Source organism: Natator depressus, chromosome 7 (assembly GCF_965152275.1).
Source record: "Natator depressus isolate rNatDep1 chromosome 7, rNatDep2.hap1, whole genome shotgun sequence".
In the NCBI taxonomy this organism is placed as follows: Eukaryota; Metazoa; Chordata; order Testudines; family Cheloniidae; genus Natator; species Natator depressus.
In genome coordinates this window covers 45993518-46013316 of record NC_134240.1, presented here as the reverse complement: position 1 = coordinate 46013316, position 19799 = coordinate 45993518, and the positions used below count along the sequence as shown (strand labels likewise).

General features: G+C 49.8%; 1 protein-coding gene across 1 annotated transcript in view; it reads right to left on the bottom strand.

The window, feature by feature from the left end:
• The window catches only part of GRM2 (glutamate metabotropic receptor 2), a 74256-nt gene that overhangs the window by 2529 nt on the left and 51928 nt on the right, over positions 1-19799 (bottom strand). Inside the window, exons 3-5 of the mRNA XM_074958304.1 lie at positions 16800-17637; positions 7725-8788; positions 576-750 (exon numbers count right to left, since the gene is read on the bottom strand). Coding sequence (XP_074814405.1) covers positions 576-750; positions 7725-8788; positions 16800-17637 — 2077 coding nt within the window. The remainder of the gene's footprint in view (positions 1-575; positions 751-7724; positions 8789-16799; positions 17638-19799) is intronic.

Sequence of the window (19799 nt, the reverse complement as noted above, 5' to 3'; positions counted from 1 at the left end):
GCGCACCCCGCTGTCTTCCCCATGGCCTTCAGAGAGCACCCTGGAGCAGGCGCTGTAGCCCCACGTGCAGCCATGGGGCTGAGGGCACAGTCTGCTGCTGAGCTCATGCCCCAGGGCTGTCCCTTCCTCCCTCCGGCGCATGTCCCCCTCTCACCCTGCCCACAAACTGGGGGTGCCTGCCTCTGCCTCTCAGTGACCATCCCCTCCTGCCCTGCAAAGATTCCCCTCCCCCCAGGGAGGTGGCAGTGGCTATTACACGTCAGGGAGGCATGCATGTCCCCAAACATGCAGGAGATGTCAGCATTAGCAGCCGCACAAAGCGTATGACATTACAGGGAGGGTGCAGGGAGGGGGCCACTCAATGGCTTGTAACATTTTCAATTCTACTGGCCACTGATATTTGAATTGCAAAGCTCTCCAAAGGGAGCTGGTGCCCAGGGTCAGCGGGCCATGCTCCCGTCCCCCACAGCATTCAGCCCTCTGGCGACAGGACTCCTATCCCAGGAGGACAGGCACCATGCTCCGTGCCCAGGAAGGGCCAGGGAGTGGTGCCGGGGGGGCCGCCAGCCACTCACCGTGCGAGTGGCTGGAGCTTGCTGCAGTCACGCTGAACCGGTTGGCAGCCACGCGGAGGCTGACGACGTTTTTCTGGGGCTGGAAGAGGATGATGTGGAGTTTGGGGGCGAACAGGCAGCCGAGAACCACGGTGCCACTGAGGCTAACGGAGATGCACATTGTGGTGGTCTGCACCTGCGGGGAGTAGATGGGAGACATCAGCCCAGAGAGACAGAGTGAAACACACCCAGCCACCCACCCACCCACACACACACGACGGGGTGGTGCTCAGATCCAACCCACCACTGAGTAAAGGCCACACCTAGCGTCTGACCTGCCCGAAGGCGCTGTCCCTGGCTACACATCCTGCAAACCCCCGCACAGCTGGCATAAGCTCAGAGGGGACATCCACCCACCAGCTTCCTTGGAACAGTTTCTACTTTTTCCCCACCCCAGCAGAAATGGGGCAGAACCAAAGCCCCGATGCTGAACTCTGCAGGAGTTTGGATCCAGCTTCAGCTTTGTGGTTAGCCCCTATCATCTCCTGATCTCACTGAACCTCTTGCCTGATCTGAGAGACACGGCCTCTTGTCTACATCCTAAACAGATGCAAACTCCAGTCCTCTACAGATACTCCCACAGTACAGCAGAGGACAGATGCAGCCATTTTGGTTTGCAAAGTTTCATGCAGACACTCGACTAGTTGTGATCTGTTGAACTGGGTAGAAGAGGGTGGTGTGCATGCATTCATATGCACACAAACCCTGACCCGCCCTTTGGTTTCACCTTGAATTTCAGCTCCAAAAACTCCATGTGGAGCTTAGATGAATCTACCAAATTTTGCTTAGTGCTTAAAGCCATGCAAAGCTGTTGATCCTTCAAAATCCGTAAGCACAAGACTAGCCCCACTGCCTTCCCCAGGATGATGCAATTATTAATGTTATTAAGTGTGTGTTGAGCGCCTTGATGGACCAGACAGCTCAGCACTTAGCAGGATCGAGCCCCAGCTATGGATTTAGCTCCCCATGATCTAAGGGACCTCAGGTTTCCTGAACTTTTTCCATGTTACCCTGACCTCTGGACACTAGCCTCTGACAGTTGCAGCCCCTGAGCTCCGCGTGGGTGGAGGCTGAGCCGGCCACTGTCGAAAGGTTTCTTTCTCGTTTTGAAAATGTGCCTCAGGTTTTGTCACATGCCCCAGTGCATACGGGGATGCTGCCACCTGCCTCCTGAGCTCCCGTACTCCCTTAGCCTTCAGCAGCATTCGCTTCCACCTGTCGCTCATTTCCGCACCAGCCCGAAGCCTGCAAGTGACTGCTCCAAGCTCAACTGGGGGCTCTCGCTTACTCATCCTCTCTGGCGTTCAGCAGAACAGCTTCAAGCTCTCCAGGTGTGGCAGTCTGAAGCTGGCACCCCTTGTAGCGTTCTCCTTTGAATCTCGGCTGATGCTCCGAGTACGAAGAGTTCCCCTCCTGCTACCACACATCGGAGTCTTAGAATCATAGAATCATAGAGTCTCAGGGTTGGAAGGGACCTCAGGAGGTCATCTAGTCCAACCCCCTGCTCAAAGCAGGACCAAAGCAGGTCTGCTGCATAGCAAGGGTTCCTCCATTCCCCAAACTACAGGCCCCATTTCACATGCCGCATGCAACCTGCACTCCTGCTTCTTTCTGCCTTCAGTGGGAGTTTTGCCTGCATGATCCTCTAAGGGCACAGACAAGAAACCAGACAGTGCTGGCAAATCCTTCCATAGCCAAGACACCCAGCTTACAGGAGAGCCCTGATTGTAGCAAGCTCTCCAGGGAAATGCCAACCCTCCATAAAATGGGGTGAAGAGGGCAGCTAACCCTGATGCTCCAGCCCTTGGCACCTCAGCTCTGCAGGACTGATGCTAAACTAAGGAGGAGTCCTGCATGGGCTCCTGCAGCAGCAGTGTCATGGCCATACCGAGAAGTTTAGCAGCTCCCAACAGCTGCATCCAAAGTTCCACCCTCTCTCCAGAAGGGTGTCAGGCAGCTCAGCCGTGAGCACCATTGGCAGCCTTTGGCTAGTGGGGAGCGAAGGGAGGGTCCGAAAGCCAGGGCTATGCAATTACTCCTGACACATTCCTAGGCAATGTTGTTGGTGCTAATCGCCAAGGGCCTGATTCCATCCTCATGAGTGGCCCCGAGTATTGCTTCATCCCAGGACAAACGGAGCAAGAACCACTCAAGGTGAGCGCTCGGGGAGGGAGGGGCAGAACTGAGTCCCTCCATAACACTAGAACCCCAAAGCTGCAGCAACAACCAGCTCCAAGTGTCTTCCAGGGGAATTGAATGGCGCAGACATGATTGGAAAACATCCCATTTTCACTCAGGTCGACACGGCCGTCGAGGTGCCAGTTGACACCAGGGATAACGTAACGTAAAAGCAGAGGGTCTGCCTCTCCCGCAGAGTAACTCTGCTGAAATCAAGAGGGAATCATCATACTCAGAGTGTATTCAGGGGAGCAGAGGAGCTAGGGCAGGACCTTTCGGATCACCCACAGATACTGGGGAGAGAGGAAGGCTTCAGTAGATCAATTGTTATTCCAGAAGCAGGAATGTCATTCTATTCCAGGGGCCATGGTGAATAATCAGTGCAATTTAGGCCAGGATTTCCAGGGATGGCAAGTTGGATTTTAAGGGCATGATTCTGATTTCCCCTGTGATTTCCTGGTTTCACTTGAGTACACATGACGCCAACAGTGCTACACCACTGTAAAACGATTATTGTTATTACTGGTCTGTATTGCAGTAGCACCCAGCCACAGGACCCCATTGTGTACAAACATGCAACAAAAACACGGAGCCTTCCCCAAAGTGCCACAATCCAAGACAAGTCTTTAAAGTCCTGCCCGCCTGGGGCTTTGCAAACATGGAAGGAGGGCGCTCCCTGCTCTGGAGAGGTCACACATGCAAGAAGCTGGTGCGAGGGCAAGCAGAAACAGGCCCTCTGTCATCTCAGGAACATCTTCCTCAGCCCCTGTCATCTGTTCATCAGCTTTAACCCGTCTCCTTTGGTCTGGATTGTTATGGCATATATGCTAAGCCCATGCCAGATTAAAGGCTGCTTGCTGCAGAGGGAGGGTTTTTACTGTTGCCTGCACTAAATGTCACTGAAAGTAGCATTATATTACATCAGAAAACCTGCAAAGTCAAGCGCTCGGAAGTTAGGACACGCCAAAATTGAGGTTGCCTGGGCAACCTTAGTTCAACCACCGTATGCATTACGATAGGCTCTAATTACACGCTCACATAGTATTTTTTCCTCACTGAGGGCACAGGACAGATGGTGCTCAATTAATGAGCAGTTCGGCAATGTTTTGTTTTATCCTCACTGCTCAATGTGTGGCCCAACTCTTAGTTACTGCACGCACTATCCAAACCCTGCTCTGGAGACAGAATTGTTCATTTCCGCATGGGCTTTTCTATGGGTCTCATCACTGTAATAGCTGAGTGATGCACAAATATTACTGAATTTATCATCACAGCAGCCCTGGGAGATGCGGGCATATTATTATCCCCATTTTACAGCTGAGGAACTGAGACACAGAGACATAGTGAGGTCAAAAGCACCCACTAATTTTTGGTGCCCAATTTGAGATGCCTGGGATCTGCTTTTTCAGAGAATTTAGCATTTCGTTTGTTCAGAGCTGAGCTCCCTTTGACTTCAGTCACAGCTGTGAGTGCTCAGCATTTCTGCAGCTCAGACCCTAGGGTCTCAAGTCAGACACCAAGAAAATGCAGACCGTGCAATTAGTAATAGTGATCACATGGGATGAGTTTGGATTAAGTGATTTGCCAAGCTTCACACAGGATATCTGTGGCAGAGGCAGGGACAGACTCCAATGCTCCATGGCACCATTCATCTGCTTCAACCACAAAGCCTCCCTTTCTCTTCCTACTGTCCCATTTCATTCATGACCCGCCTTCCAATTTCTGCAACAAATGAGGCAGGGTCCTCGAGACAATAGGCACATGAGCCACAGGACCCTGATTCACTCCCTGAGCACTGCCCAGTCTGTGCACTGAATGGGGACGGGGTCCTGCGGAAAAACTAGCACCTGATCTTGTCAGTCAAGTCGGCATTATAGTGCCTACGCACAGGGAGGGGCCGGGGGGGAGCGAATTAAGGTTGCGCATGGTAACTTCTGAGCGCTTGACTTTGCAACCTTAATGTTCTTTTAACTTAGCTTTTTGTGTTCTTAAAAAGCCAACTGAAAAAACAATCCATCCTATGGAATCATATTGACACCCAGGTGGATCACCAGCAGCTTTTAGATTCACTGCACAGATCTCGGCCTCTTGAGTTAATGGAGTAACTGTCTCCATCACACCCTCTCAGCACCATGTCCCAGCTTCAGTTTCCTCCTGCCTCGCCCTTGAGTCTTCATCCCAATCCCAGTTTCCCCTGCTCAGCTCCTTGTCCCAGTCCCCCTCATCTCTCCTTGGCATCACGCCCCAGCTTCCACCCGTCGCCACCCCCTTCTCCCCACAGGACCCGCTTGTCACCCCTCTGCATTAAAGGTGGTCTGAATTCTCCTCCTCACTGCTGGGCCCAGTGTGGGTTGGTGTCACCGAGAGCACAGGAGAGAGGGGGTTCCCAGCTCTCAGTTCTGCTCCCGAGCCGACAGCAGCCCCTGTATCGGAGCGGGAGGGTGCTTGCAAAGCAATTCCTGCTCCGCTCAGGCCCTGGGCTGGAGCATGCTCAGCGCAGATGGACTCGCTGAGCAAATGGAAACTGAAATGTTCAGAGGCTCATAACTTGGCCAAATCTGAGCAAATATTCACAGAGGTGGCAAAAAAAGCACAGCCGTGACAGTGCAGTGACTTCCCTGCCCCCTTTCAAGTCCCTGCACCAATGCATGGAGGCGCTATACTTCCGAGCAAAATGCATGTGCGGGGTTTTTTTAAACAAGAGCAAGGCCAGCCCATCTTTCCTCATCTCGGTCTTGGGAACAGCTGAAACCTTTTTGCTGCAACTTTCACCCCAAAAAATCAGCCTGAGGCAGATGCCCAGCATGGGAAATTTAACCCCAGCAAGCTAAAGTTCGGCAAAGTTGCAAGCAACTGAAAGCAGGGTCTTGTAACAGAAGGGGTCAGACAACCTTAGCGATAGACATTGCTGGTTATGCTGTCTCTCAAAAAGCGTCACTGCCTACCTCCCACCCCATCAAGGTAAGGCAGTATCGTTACCCCCCTCCTACAGGCAGGAGAAATGACTTGGATCAGAAGCCAGGTCTCATAGAATCATAGAATCTCAGGGTTGGAAGGGACCTCAGGAGGTCATCTAGTCCAACCCCCTGCTCAAAGCGAGACCAATCTCCAACTAAATCATCCCAGCCAGGGCTTTGTCAAGCCTGACCTTAAAAATCTCTAAGGAAGGAGATTCCACCACCTCCCTAAGTAACCCATTCCAGTGCTTCACCACCCTCCTAGTGAAAAAGTTTTTCCTAATATCCAACCTAAACCTCCCCCACAGCAACTTGAGACCATTGCTCCTTGTTCTGTCATCTGCTACCACTGAGAACAGTCTAGTTCCATCCTCTTTGGAACCCCCCTTCAGGTAGTTGAAAGCAGCTATCAAATCCCCCCTCATTCTTCTCTTCCGCAGACTAAACAATCCCAGTTCCCTCAGCCTCTCCTCATAAGTCATCTGTTCCAGTCCCCTAATCATTTTTGTTGCCCTCCGCTGGACTCTTTCCAATTTGTCCACATCCTTCTTGTAGTGTGTGGCCCAAAACTGGGCACAGTACTCCAGATGAGGCCTCACCAATGTCAAATAGAAGGGAACGATCACGTCCCTCGATCTGCTGGCAATGCCCCTACTTATACATACCAAAATGCCATTGGTCTCCTGCCTCCCTGCCGCTTGCTCTGCACACTAGACCTCCCTGCCACGCAACAGCATTATAAAGTGTTTCTCCAATATACATCATTCAAACTGTTCTCTACGGAAGAGTGGCTAGTGGCGGACAGGACTCTGGTAGGCACTGTACAACTCTCTAATGTTCATCTCAGCTGCCACTAGGTGCTGCTGGTTGTCTACAGGAATACAAGAGCAAACACATTTCCTCAGCGTTTTCCGGGACTACCAGCTCCTGTAGGTCAGAGACTACAGCAATGAGCCCAGTGATCAGTAATGGGGTTAGACACTTCCCGCTTCTCAGGCAGAATCCATTCTAGGAGTGGGACTAATGCTGTGTTTCCCCACTGGCTCAGCCTTTGAATTTGCAGAGCTGCCAGAGAGGGGGAACTGGGCTAGGAGATGTGGGTCTCTCAGACATTGAGTGCCCCTTGCTCCCCGGGGTGTCACTTGGTGCCTAAGTCCGGCACAGCCTCCCCAAACATGCTTTTACAGCCTCTAGATTTCTGGTTTGCAATTTCTGCTGGAAAATCAGCCCCCTTGAATGATGACTCTGGTTAATGAGCATTTAGATTAACAAATAAAGGAGAAACCAATGTGTTGGTCTTGGTCTGGTCCCTGAGTCCTCTTTGTGCCCTGCACAAGGCCAACCACCATTGGCATTGGGGGTAGGGGATGGCAGGGCAGTCTGGAGGGGCATTGGCAGGGCTGTGTGTGGGGCCATGGGCTGGAATAGTAGTGGGGTAGTAGGGCAGGATGGAGGGTCATTGGCAGTGCTGGGGTGGAGCCTAGGGCTGGAATAGCAGGGGGGCGGCAGGTCAGGCTGGAGGGCATTGGCAGGGTTGTGTGTGGAGCCTAGGCCTGAAATAGCAGGGAGGCAGCAGGTCAGGATCAGGATTTATTGGCAGGCAGGTATGGAGGCCCAGGACTGGAATAGCAAGGAACCTGCACAGAACTTGCCTGCATTATGTTCTACCAGCCATGTTCTCCCATTTGCCTCCCTCAGAGACACACACCTTTCCTCCTTTCCCTTAGCGGCCTGCTATGCTGCATTTAACCACAATCCAGAGTGTCCTCAGATCTAATTTAATTATGACAACTGCCCTTCTGTTCATCTGCACAGGCAGCTTTCCCACCTGCAGGCTGGTCTTCTAGTGTCCAGGACCTACCCTCAACCCTCTACCTCCAGCTCCACTGAACAAGGAGCAGGACCCTGGAATCCAGTGGACTTAGCCAGGCTGCTGGCCTCCCGTTCCCTACTCTGCTCAGCGGGGATCACTTACACGGTAGTCGGTGGAGGTCACATAGAAGATGGGCAGGAAGGCCAGCCAGATGATGCATGTGGTGTACATGGTGAATCCAATGAACTTGGCCTCGTTGAAGTTTTCAGGGCATTTCCGGGTCTTAAAGGCATAGACTGTACACAAGATGATCAATAGCACATTGTAGGTCAGTGAAATGAGCATGCTGGAGTCGCGGTTGTTGCACTTGAGGGTGACAATGTACCTTTTGTCAGGCTCCGTCTCCTTCCCCGTGCCGGGGGTCTCCACCATGAGCCAGATGATGACGATGATCATCTGGCAGGAGATGAGGGCCATGCAGATGACCACCTGTGAGGTGGGGCTTATGAAGCGCAGGCGCTGGACCCCTTCCTTCACCCCACTGAAGATCCGAGCGATCCGGTTGGTCTTGGTCAAGAGGGCGGAGTAGCAGACCGCAAAGGAGGTTCCAAGCCCCAAGCGCCGCAGGGTGCAGACCTCGGTGGAGGGCTTTGCAATGAAGATGAAAGTCATGCTGTAGCACATCAGGACCCCAGTGAGGAGGATGTAGCAAAGTTCGCGGCCTGAGGCCTTCACAATGGGAGTGTCATTGTTCTTAATGAAGACCCCAAAGACAAAGAGGGTGGAGAGGAAACCCAAGCAAGAGATTGTAACTGGCCCAATGGCCCAGACGTCTTTCCAGCGGATGTATTCTTGTGGTAGCTCATAGCAGCCATTCAGGGTACCATTGGGCCAGTACCCTAGACCACAGTCCATGCAGGTGAATTCATCCAGCAGGTATTCGTAAGGCTGGCATGGGATGCATATCCAGCAGCACATGTCCCCCGGCTGCATGCTCTTCATTTCATTCTTCTTGCAGGGGTCGCTGCACTGGGACACAGGAACAGAGGTCTTCACCCAGGGGATGAGGGTGGTGTTCAGGGTAAGCCCTTCTGCCCAGTAGCCCACCTTCTGGTATCTATATCTCCCATCCGCTCTGTGGTAGTTGAAGATATTGTAACGACCGATTCCATCACCATAGCGATCAAATCGAACGATGCCTTTGGTGTCTGCTGGCCTGAATGGAGCTGGGTGAGGAGGAAAAGGACGAGAGATTCAATGTACAGGAAAGTTGGGCTTTTTTCCAGTGGGTTTCATGCTCAACAGATTGGAACATGGCACATTTCATCCACCCTCCCTCAGGGGGCGTGTTTAGACTAGGATTTAAAAGAGTGCTGTGAGTTCATGTTATCCAGACTCACTGCTCCCGATACTCCAACTAGCTAGAGCAAAGCTAGCTCAGGGCTGTCTGCACCAGCTGCCATCACACCCTGTGATTGCCAGGCAGACCTATCCTAATTAACATCTTCCAAACCCTGAGGCAAGACAAAGGGAGTAGCACTTTAGCATGTGCTACATGGATGCGTTAATGAGGAGAGGGAAACTTTAGGGTGCATCTTCACTGGGATAAAAGGTGTGTCCTTAGTACCTCATATGGTCATTAATAGGAGGTAAGATTCTAGTGAAGATAAGTCAGTGTGTAGTTTTAACATGAGTTAGTAGGTCCCAAGAGGGACTGTGGCTATATCTGCACGGGGCACTGGCAGTGTGATTTGCAGCTTGCATAGGCATACTCATGGCAGCTCTTATTGAACTAGTGTGCTAAAAATACAAGTATAGCCATGGTGGCATGGGCAGCAGCAATAAGTGGCACCGGGCTAGCCTCCCTGAGTACATACCAATGGGGGCCAAGTGACAGCTTAGCCCATGCTACCGCTCACCACTGCACATGCTACCATGGCTTCACTTGTATTTTTAGTGCACTACCTCGATCAGCGCTAGCATAAGTGTGGGGGACACCTAGCTCCAAGTGCAGATGTCACCTATGCGGGAGCCCAACCTCACTTCTGGGTGTGCTAAAGCACAACTTGCTTTGCCTTGACCAACATTTTAGAAGTCGTTAATGATGTAAGCAGAGTCTGGATGAGCTCTCCCCTGATATCGAGTGGTGAGCTGTGGAAAAAGACTTCACAAGCTGATCTTGTTTGCATGGACACAACCACCCTGCCTAGGTGCTCAGCATGATGGGACTGCTTGCCCAAATGATCACTTGTGGCTGGTGTTGGATCCCCAGTCTCCTTGTTATTGGGGCAGGAGTAATGAAGGGTTATTATCCTTGTTGTGTGAACTGAGGGCAGCAGAACTGTACCTGGCATACCCCGATGGAGGGACTCACCCTCAACTGAACAGCACTCGCTATGCAGGGAACCTGGGTTCCAAAGCCCAATGAGTTGAGTGAGGATGGGGATAGGTGCTTGTACCTGATGGGGTGGGTCCTGGTTAAGTGTCCTAGACACCATTTGACCCTTCCTCTCTCCATGGTATAATAAAAGATCTAATTTAGACTCAATTGAGAGTTTTTTTACACACTGCAAAGCTGAAAAGCACTGATACCAAGTATTAGACGTACTTTGGGACAGTGTCTCTATTGCAAGAGACTGCCCAGTGTGCATCACCAGTGAGGCTCCCCCACTAACAGCTGAAATCACTGAGAGCTGTGTTAAGTGTGTGTGGGGGGGACCTGAAGACATCTTGGTGAGTTGGCAGCTGGCAGAGAGGTGTGGTAAGTGGCTAGCAGGGCGGCTGATGCAGAGGTGCGACCAGCAGGCCGGCTGGTGGAGAGGCGTGGCAAATGGCCAGCAGGGCGGCTGGTGGAGATGCGTGGCAAGCAGCCAGCAGAGAAGCTGGTGGAGAGGGCCAGAGCAGAGCTCCACACAGGTGTGGCAATCGGCCGATGGGACAACGAGCGAGTGCCCGAGCAGTGCAGCATGTAAGGTGCCTCCTTACCCCCCTTGCCTTCCACACAGGGTGGGAGGTGAACTCTGTGGATGAACCTCTGAACTCTGGGGCTGCACTGGCCAAGGACAGCAACTGTGACTGGAGTACAGAGAAGGGACAGGCATGTTAAAGGGACTCTTGGGTTGCTGGACTTAAGACCCTGAGGGGAAAAGGACACTGCCCAACTTACTTGGGGATGGGTCTTTTGCTCATGGTTTCTGTTCATGAACCCTAGTTGAGGTGTTTTCCCAAATTAATGCTGAGCTAATTCCATCCTTTTATTTTGCTACACTCAGACTCTGTGCTTGTGAGAGGGGATGTATTGCCTCCTAGAGGTGCCCAGGGGGTGGTGTGTGATTGTCCCAGGTCACTGGGTGGGGGCTCAAGCCAGTTTGTGTTGTATTGTTGAAAAGGAACCCCTAGATACCGAACCCAGCCCTTGTTGCTGCTGGCTCCACCTGGCAGAAGGGTAACAATTAGAGCACACAATATCCTCAACCAACTAAATCTCTGCCTTTGCCCACACTAAATGCTAAGTGATGTTTAACATGTTAATTAATGTATTTGAGTTAACAATCTCATTTCCCCACCATATTGCAAAGCCACAATGGCACGTCTGATTTGAGCTGAGCAAATAATTCACAAGTAATTTCTTCAAACAAATTGACTTCTTTTTCTGTCCACGAATAAATCCCAACATTATCAAAGCTATATATTTTCAGAACGATTCACAATTTTCCTTCAGCAAATAGTTCTTAGCCTGTAGGTTGCACAATTTACAAATGCGGCAATGTAATCTGTAATGTGCAATTTGTAAAGTTATGTCACTAATTTATGAGTCTGTAACTAAAGCTAGATATGGAAGTTACATTGCGAACATTTGAATAGTCACATTTCATGCTGTTGGTCAGTTACATAAACTGTCCAATCAGGGAACATATACTATGCCACATGACTTATTAACCAAAGACAATATGAATTGCACATTGTTAATTTTACAACTGAATATACCACCTGGAATTTGTTTTCAGCGACTGCTCCAGCCTTCAAGCTAAAATTTGCTTGCTGTATTTGCACTAGTAAAGGAGCACTCAGATGTTACCAGAATGGGGACACAAAAGGGTCACAAACACACATAAATCCAAATTCACTTTCAGATTTGAGCAAATATTCAACGACTTTTCCCCCCAACGTGCCTTGGTTTTATATTCACCCCTTTATAATATTATAGTACCTAACAATAGCATGCATATTCCTTTTCGCTTAAGTACATCCTTTCAACTTGACAATCAGTTCACTCCCCAACCTCTGCTGTTATCTCAAGTTGGTATTAAACACGTCACATGAAAATAGTACATTTATCTCCATGAGATTCCTCCCCAAGGAGACCGATAATACAGTACATTCATCTAAGCAGCACTAACTTCCCCGACATAAGCCTGACAGCCCAAGGCTGCTTATATATGAAATCAAATATAGGTAAGTCTGCAATCTCTCTCCCGCTATGTGGTCTCTTGATTGCCAAGCTGGGAGATGAAGTATATACAGGTTCTCTGGCAAGCCTGCTCCCGTTACTCTTCATAAGATTACTGAGAGGGGAACTGTGCCCTAGTTATGCTGGACAGCAGCTCCACTGACACCAGACTGGGCCCTGGGAAGCAGAGACTAGCCATGCCCCTGATCTGCGCCCAACCTGTTCCCTATCCTGGGGCTGGGAGCAGGGCTGATGTATCCAGCTCTGCTCTAGCTGGAGAGGGGGTGGACTCACGGAGCTGTTGCTGCCCACACCAGTATACCTGAGAACTGGCCCCTGAACACGGATGGAAGATTACATGGAGCAACGTGTCTTGAGAATAAACTCAGGACAACTAGTGGCTGATATGCCAGCCTTCCAGCCACGCCTAGCACCCTCAGGACTATAGAATCATAGAATATCAGGGTTGAAAGGGACCTCAGGAGGTCATCTAGTCCAACCCCCTGCTCAAAGCGGGACCAATCCCCAACTAAATCATCGCAGCCAGGGCTTTGTCAAGCCTGACCTTAAAAACTTCAAAGGAAGAAGATTCCACCACCTCCCTAAGTAACCCATTCCAGTGCTTCACCACCCTCCTAGTGAAAAAGTTTTTCCTAATATCCAACCTAAACATCGCCCACTGCAACTTGAGACCATTACTCCTTGTTCTGTCATCTGCTATCACTGAGAACAGCCTAGCTCCATCCTCTTTGGCACCCCCCTTCAGGTAGTTGAAAGCAGCTATCAAATCCCCCCTCATTCTTCTCTTCTGCAGATGAAACAATCCCAGTTCCCTCAGCCTCTCCACATAAGTCATGTGTTCCAGACCCCTAATCATTTTTGTTGCCCTCCGCTGGATGCTTTCCAATTTTTCCACATCCTTCTTGTAGTGTGGGGCCCAAAACTGGACACAGTACTCCAGATGAGGCCTCACCGATGTCGAATAGAGGGGAACAATCACATCCCTCGATCTGCTGGCAATGCCCCTACTTATACAGCCCAAAATGCCGTTGGCCTTCTTGGCAACAAGGGCACACTGTTGACTCATATCCAGCTTCTCGTCCACTGTAACCCCTAGGTCCTTTTCTGCAGAACTGCTGCCTAGCCATTCGGTCCCTAGTCTGTAGCGGTGCATGGGATTCTTCTGTCCTAAGTGCAGGACTCTGCACTTGTCCTTGTTGAACCTCATCAGATTTCTTTTGGCCCAATCCTCTAATTTGTCTCGGTCCCTCTGTGTCCTATCCCTACCCTCCCGCGTATCTACCACTCCTCCCAGTTTAGTGTCATCTGCAAACTTGCTGAGGGTGCAATCCACGCCATCCTCCAGATCATTAATGAAGATATTGAACAAAACCGGCCCCAGGACTGACCCTTGGGTCACTCTGCTTGATACCAGCTGCCAACTAGACATGGAGCCGTTGATCACTACCCATTGAGCCTGGCAATCTAGCCAGCTTTCTATCCACTTTATAGTCCATTCATCCAGCCCATACTTCTTTAACTTGCTGGCAAGAATACTGTGGGAGACAGTGTCAAAAGCTTTGCTAAAGTCAAGGAATAACATGTCCACTGCTTTCCCCTCATCCATAGAGTCAGTTATCTCATCATAGAAGGCAATTAGACTAGTCAGGCATGACTTGCCCTTGGTGAATCCATGCTGACTGTTCCTGATCACTTTCCTTTCCTCTTCAGAATTGATTCCTTGAGGACCTGCTCCATGATTTTTCCAGGGACTGAGGTGAGGCTGACTGGCCTGTAGTTCCCCGGATCCTCCTCCTTCCTTTTTTTAAAGATGGGCACTACATTAGCTTTTTTCCATTCATCCGGGACCTCCCCCGATCGCCATGAGTTTTCAAAGATAATGGCCAATGGCTCTGCAATCACATCCGCCAACTCCTTTAGCACTCTCGGATGCAGCGCATCCGGCCCCATGGACTTGTGCTCATCCAGCTTTTCTAAATAGTCCCAAACCACTTCTTTCTCCACAGAGGGCTGGTCACCTCCTCCCCATGCCGTGCTGCTCAGTGCAGTAGTCTGGGAGCTGACCTTGTTTGTGAAGACAGAGGCAAAAAAAGCATTGAATACATTAGCTTTTTCCACATCCTCTGTCACTAGGTTGCCTCCCTCATTCAGTAAGGGGTCCACACTTTCCTTGACTTTCTTCTTATTGCTAACATACCTGAAGAAACCCTTCTTGTTACTCTTAACATCTCTTGCTAGCTACAACTCCAAGTGTGATTTGGCCTTCCTGATTTCACTCCTGCATGCCTGAGTAATATCTTTATACTCTTCCGTGGTCATTTTGTCCAGTCTTCCACTTCTTGTAAGCTTCTTTTTTGTGTTTAAGATCAGCAAGGATTTCACTATGTGGAGATACATGGTGTGATGTTGCACTCCATGTGTTTTATGGAAATATGCTTATGAGTGTGAATATGTTGTAACTGGAATATGCTTTGTGCAAAAGGTCTCTTGTAAGGTATCATAACAAAGGTTATAACCTACTGAATATATTCCTTCTATTTGTATGCATGTATCATTCTTGTATCTGAAGCTAGAAATATGAAGTATAACTCTGAGGTCCTATTGTAATTATGCAAAGTGTGGGCCATTAATGGTGGTTTAGAATCTTGATGACTCCCATTGACCCAGACAATTGGTTGTAAATGGTTTATTTACCTGCAAACCTTCCTGTGTACAGTGTGGGCCAACCCAGGAAGAATGGAGACTAGGGGTCTTATAGTGACATGTGATCATGTCACATAATACTGGACTCCATCTTAATCCTTGTACTTTTCCATTGATGTGGCGGGGTGGGGACAAGCACAGACAAAAGATTCCCACCTTGTGTCAAAGCTATAAAAGGGGGTGGAGCAGGACAAAAGGGGCTGCCAGTCATAAGAAAACCCCTGCTTACCACCTGAGATATCATCTGAAACTAACAAGTACTGTACCAGGGGAAAGGATTGGGCCCAGACTAGGAAGGAGTCTAGCCTGTGAAAGAAGCGTATTGGAACATCTCTGAGGGTGAGATTACTTGTAATCAGTTTCTTAATGTCATTAGGCTTAGACTTGCATGTTTAGCTTTATTTTGCTTGGTGACTTACTTTGTTCTGTCTGTTTTTACTTGAAACCACTTAAATCCTACTTTTTATGCTTAATAAAATCACTTTTGTTTATTTATAAACCCAGAGTAAGTGATCAATACCTGGGGGAGCAAACAGCTGTGCATATCTCTCTGTCAGTATTTTAGAGGGTGAACAATTTAAGAATTTACCTTTATACGCTTTATACCGAGTAAAACAGATTTATTTGGGGTTTGGATCCCATTGGGAACTGGGTGTCTGGGTGCTGGAGACAGGTAACCTGCTAAGCTATTTTCAGTTAAGTCTGCAGCTTTGGGAGAATGGTCCAGACCCTGGGTCTGTGTTGCAGCAGGCTAGCGGGTCTGACTTAACAAGGCAGGGTTCTGGAAGTCCCAAGCTAGCAGGGAAAATGGGCTCAGAGGTAATTTCAGCACATCAGGTGACAGTCCCAAGGGGTCTCTGTGACTGAACCCGTCACACATGGGCTCCTCCTTATCTCTCCGGGATGTGGTGAGGATAGCTATAGTAAGGGCTGTATGCTGCCAGATATGACAGTGATGGAGGCCAGATAATTGATAGAGTGATAATCATCCTACCAGGTATCTAATGAGTTTGGCCTGGAGGAGAACACTTGGATGGCTCCTCCATCCAGCAAGCACAGGCCTTCATGGTGTGCCAGTATAATGCCCATCTCAGGAGCAGGTCAGTCCTGTAGAGAGCACCATTTTCTCCTAGCTGCCTGTGACTGAATAAAACCCAGAACGCAAAGGAGAATAGACTGGAATAGACTGAGTCCTCATTGTTTCTGTGACATCTTAAACCAGTGTTCCAGAGTTTCTTACAAATGATACATCAGGGGTAAGACTCCGCTGTACACAGGGTCAATACAATGTAGTCTCGTCAGAATAAAGCCTCTGAACGGTTTTAAATTGCTTTGACTTATATCTGACTGCTCTGCCCCTGACAAGAATGCTGAATCTAAGGAAGAAGAGCTGTGACTGGCCAATTCTCCAGGCTCAACTGGCCTAGCAGAACTGCTGTTGGAACTGATTGTTTAGACAGATGTCCCAGAGGAACAGCAGAGCTGGTAGGAAAATATGTGATCAGCTATTACAAATATTTTGGTGCTGAATATTAAAAATTCAAACAGATTATTGAAAGGAATAATGGAGGTGGCACCGGCCCAAGGTGCCTGGGAAGCTGATGGTCAGCTGAAGAAAATGGTCTCATAACCCTTCCAGTTAGTCGGTCATTCTTCAGAAAATTAGAAGAAGCTGAACCCAACACAACGTTCAAACACAATGTTCAACCAATCTGAAACCTGAGACCCTAACTACGCCCTCGTGCAGCAATGTTTGTGTCCCGGTGCAACGTTATCATGACACCTGATGCAGCGGTTTCATGCCACCAGCCTGGCAGAGACCATCATCAAGAGGTAGGAGAAGCGTGTGAACTCCTGGGCCAAAGGACTCTGGGCAAGGACCTCATCATGTGAGGAATCACAGACCCAGTGTGCTCAGCAAGTTTGGCTTGTCTGGCTCAGAGGTGACCAGTTGAAATCCCCAGGCTTTGAGTATTCCTAGTTAAGCCCTCTGATTTCCCTTGCCCGTTCCATCCCAACTGCTTCAGTTCAGCCACCAATCCCTATTGAGGCCCTGGGCTTACCGTCAAACTTGACATTGAGCATGAAGTCCCTGTAGAACCTCTTGCCATTAACTGGCTTCATGGAGTCACACAGCTTGGTGGCATTGGGGCACAATGCCTGGTGCATGTTATGGAGGGAGTGGGCCATGGCATACACAGCATTGACCACAAACATGATCTTGGACTCCTGCTCGAACTTGCCCGTCTTCAGCGAGTGCCGGCTGCAGTCCTGGGTATGGAAGCTGCACTGGAACTTGTGCTCCCAGAACTCCCGGAACCAGGGGTTCCGGCTGTTGTTGTAGGGGTTGAGGTTCCGGAAATAGATGGCGAACTCCTGGATGGGGTAGGCCGCCAGTTCAATGGTGATGGCCCCCTCCGCCACCAACTCACTTCCCGCCACCACACTTTCCAGGGCACCCCAGCCATCGCTGGCTACCCACATGAAGGAGACATTGATTCTCTGCGCAGCTGCCAGTAGCTCCCGGGCATCTTCGCTGCGGGTGAACAGCACCACCACCCTAGCGCTAGGCTTCTGCAGGAGGGCCTTGATCACTCCATCGAAGGTCTTCTTGTTCATGGAGCGTCCCACCTTCTCGGAGGTGGCGATGCAGATGTTGCGGGCCCGGGCTTCCAGCTCGAAGGCCTCAATGCCAGTCTCGCCGTAGTCACCCTCCGAGGCCACTGTGGAGACATAGGTCCAGTTAAAGAAGCGCAGGATCTCGGCCATGGCCTTAGCCTGGTAGAAGTCTGGCGGGACGGTGCGGGCAAAGTAGTCGTAGCGAGACTTGTCACTGAGCTTGGCGCTGGTGGAGGCATAGCTGATCTGCGGGATCTGGAAGAGTCGCAGCAGGTTGGCCACCTGGATCGAAGGGGGAAAGAAGGAATGGGTGCGGTTACAAGGTGTACATGGGAGCAAGAGAGAGGCAGAGCATCCTGCCTCCATTTACTGAAGAGAGTGTTATCGACCTGGTGAGATGCCCCAGCAGTTTTCCTGGGAAATAACTACAGCTGGTCCTTTAAGGGTTAGAGGAGAGAAAACTTCTCCTTTAAGGCTCCTCATTGGACCTTCCATATTCTATCCTTAGAGGGCCAGATGTAGTCAACAACATTCATAATGTATAAGATTAGGTTGCTTAAGGAATTTTTGTGGAATCCCAATGGATGTTTTTAAGACCAGGATAGACAAACACCAGTCAGGGATGGTCTAGGTATACTTAATCCTGCCTCAGCTCAGGGGGATGCACTAGATGACCTCTTGAGGTCCCTTCTAGCCCTACATTTCTATGATTATAAGCACTCAGATAACACAGTGACGAACATGGTAGAAATGCCTATATCTGAGGATCTCGGATGCCCAGATTCCACAGTCATTGGTGCATTAGAAATGGGATGGCTAGGATATGTCTTCTTTGGGTACACTTTATACTAAGGGTACATTTATAAATGGTTTGCATACAAAGGATTGATAGATGTCAGAATTATGTTACAGATCTGAGTATTATGTGTTATATAGGTTGTTATAAGCACATCATTAGAAGGTGTTTTATACACAGATGGTTTTAAGCCATGGTCATTAGCAACCTACTGACCTGTTGGACTCTAACAATTGGTCAACCATTTAGGCCAAGGTCTATGAATGCTTTGTTAACCTTCCGTAAGGTATTGACCCTGATTGTGAAGTGTGACCCATTCGTTAGCCGTGGGATGGGGGCCCGCTGGTGGGGTGCTGGCTGTGTCCTGCTCTCTATTCACAGGTATTAATTTAGGAATGAGACAGACCAGGACCACAGAAATCAGATACAGTCCATACAATAATAATTTTTCAATACCATCGACAGCTGTAAAAGGACATTACTATGGGCAATTAGTTAGCCCTTACATTGGGTTTCTGCTCCTGGGGCCTGTCTCACTAAGAGAGGTAGAGGTAACGGACACAAAACTTTCAGGAATCTGCTCATCTCAGGCACATATCCGAAGATGTAGTGATTTCCAAGCAGAGCCACTCACTCTCCTAGGCGTTAAACACTGTGCTTTCCTTTAAAGCGCTGGTAAGGTCAGAAATGTGACTGTAAAAGTGGCCCTTTTTATTCAATGGCTCTGAGCCCAGAGTGCCTCCTCGTCATTATAGGCAGATTCTAATACAAACACGGTTCTCTCTTAGCCCTGGAGACCCCTCATGGCAACGATGGCCATTCATGTCTCTACATCTCCACAGACCCAAAGCACCACTCACCTGCCAAGCCCACTGACCAGAAAGGAAAGAAAGGCATTAGACCAGTGGTCCCCGCTCTACCCCCAGCAGAGCTCCAGTCCCAGCTCCACTCTGCCCCCAGCCCATCTCCGCCTCCAGCCCAGCTTTGCCCTCATTCCCTCTCTACCTCCAGCCTAGCTCCACTCTGCCTCCTACACCGTCCCCAGCCCAGCTCCAGCCCCAGCCCAGCTCAACTCTGTCCTCTGCTCCACTCCCAGCCCAGCTCCGCCTCTAGCCCCAGCTCCTCCCCCATTCCCAGTTCATCCTACAGCGCTGCTTTCAACCCAAACTCCTCTGCTGAGCCAACTGTGCAGTAATGGAGGGGGGGGATGCAGACAGCTTCCATTACTGGTAAGGGGTGGCGCGACAGGAAAAGTTTGGGCACCACTGCATTAGACCCTCGGCATTCTCACATTGCATCAGCCTATGTGGTGACATCACATCACGATGCAGTGTCACCACCGCTTGATGCACGTTCACGACGTAAGAATTGCGACTCATCTATCTGATGACTCTCCGCCACCCCAACGGGTGACTCTCCAGTAGTCAAAGCCTGAGAGCCACCATGGTTCAGTGATGGAATGTGAGCTGGGTTCTATTTGGCCTCATATAGCGTCCCCTGCACTATTACTACATTCCAAGCACAGCACCTTTGTTACTGGCGACGATGGAATAAAGAACCCAGCTGAATTTTCAGGACCAGGCAGAGTTTGGAAAAATCAACTTTTGACTTGTAAACGGAGCCAATTAGGTCCTGAATCTTGATAATT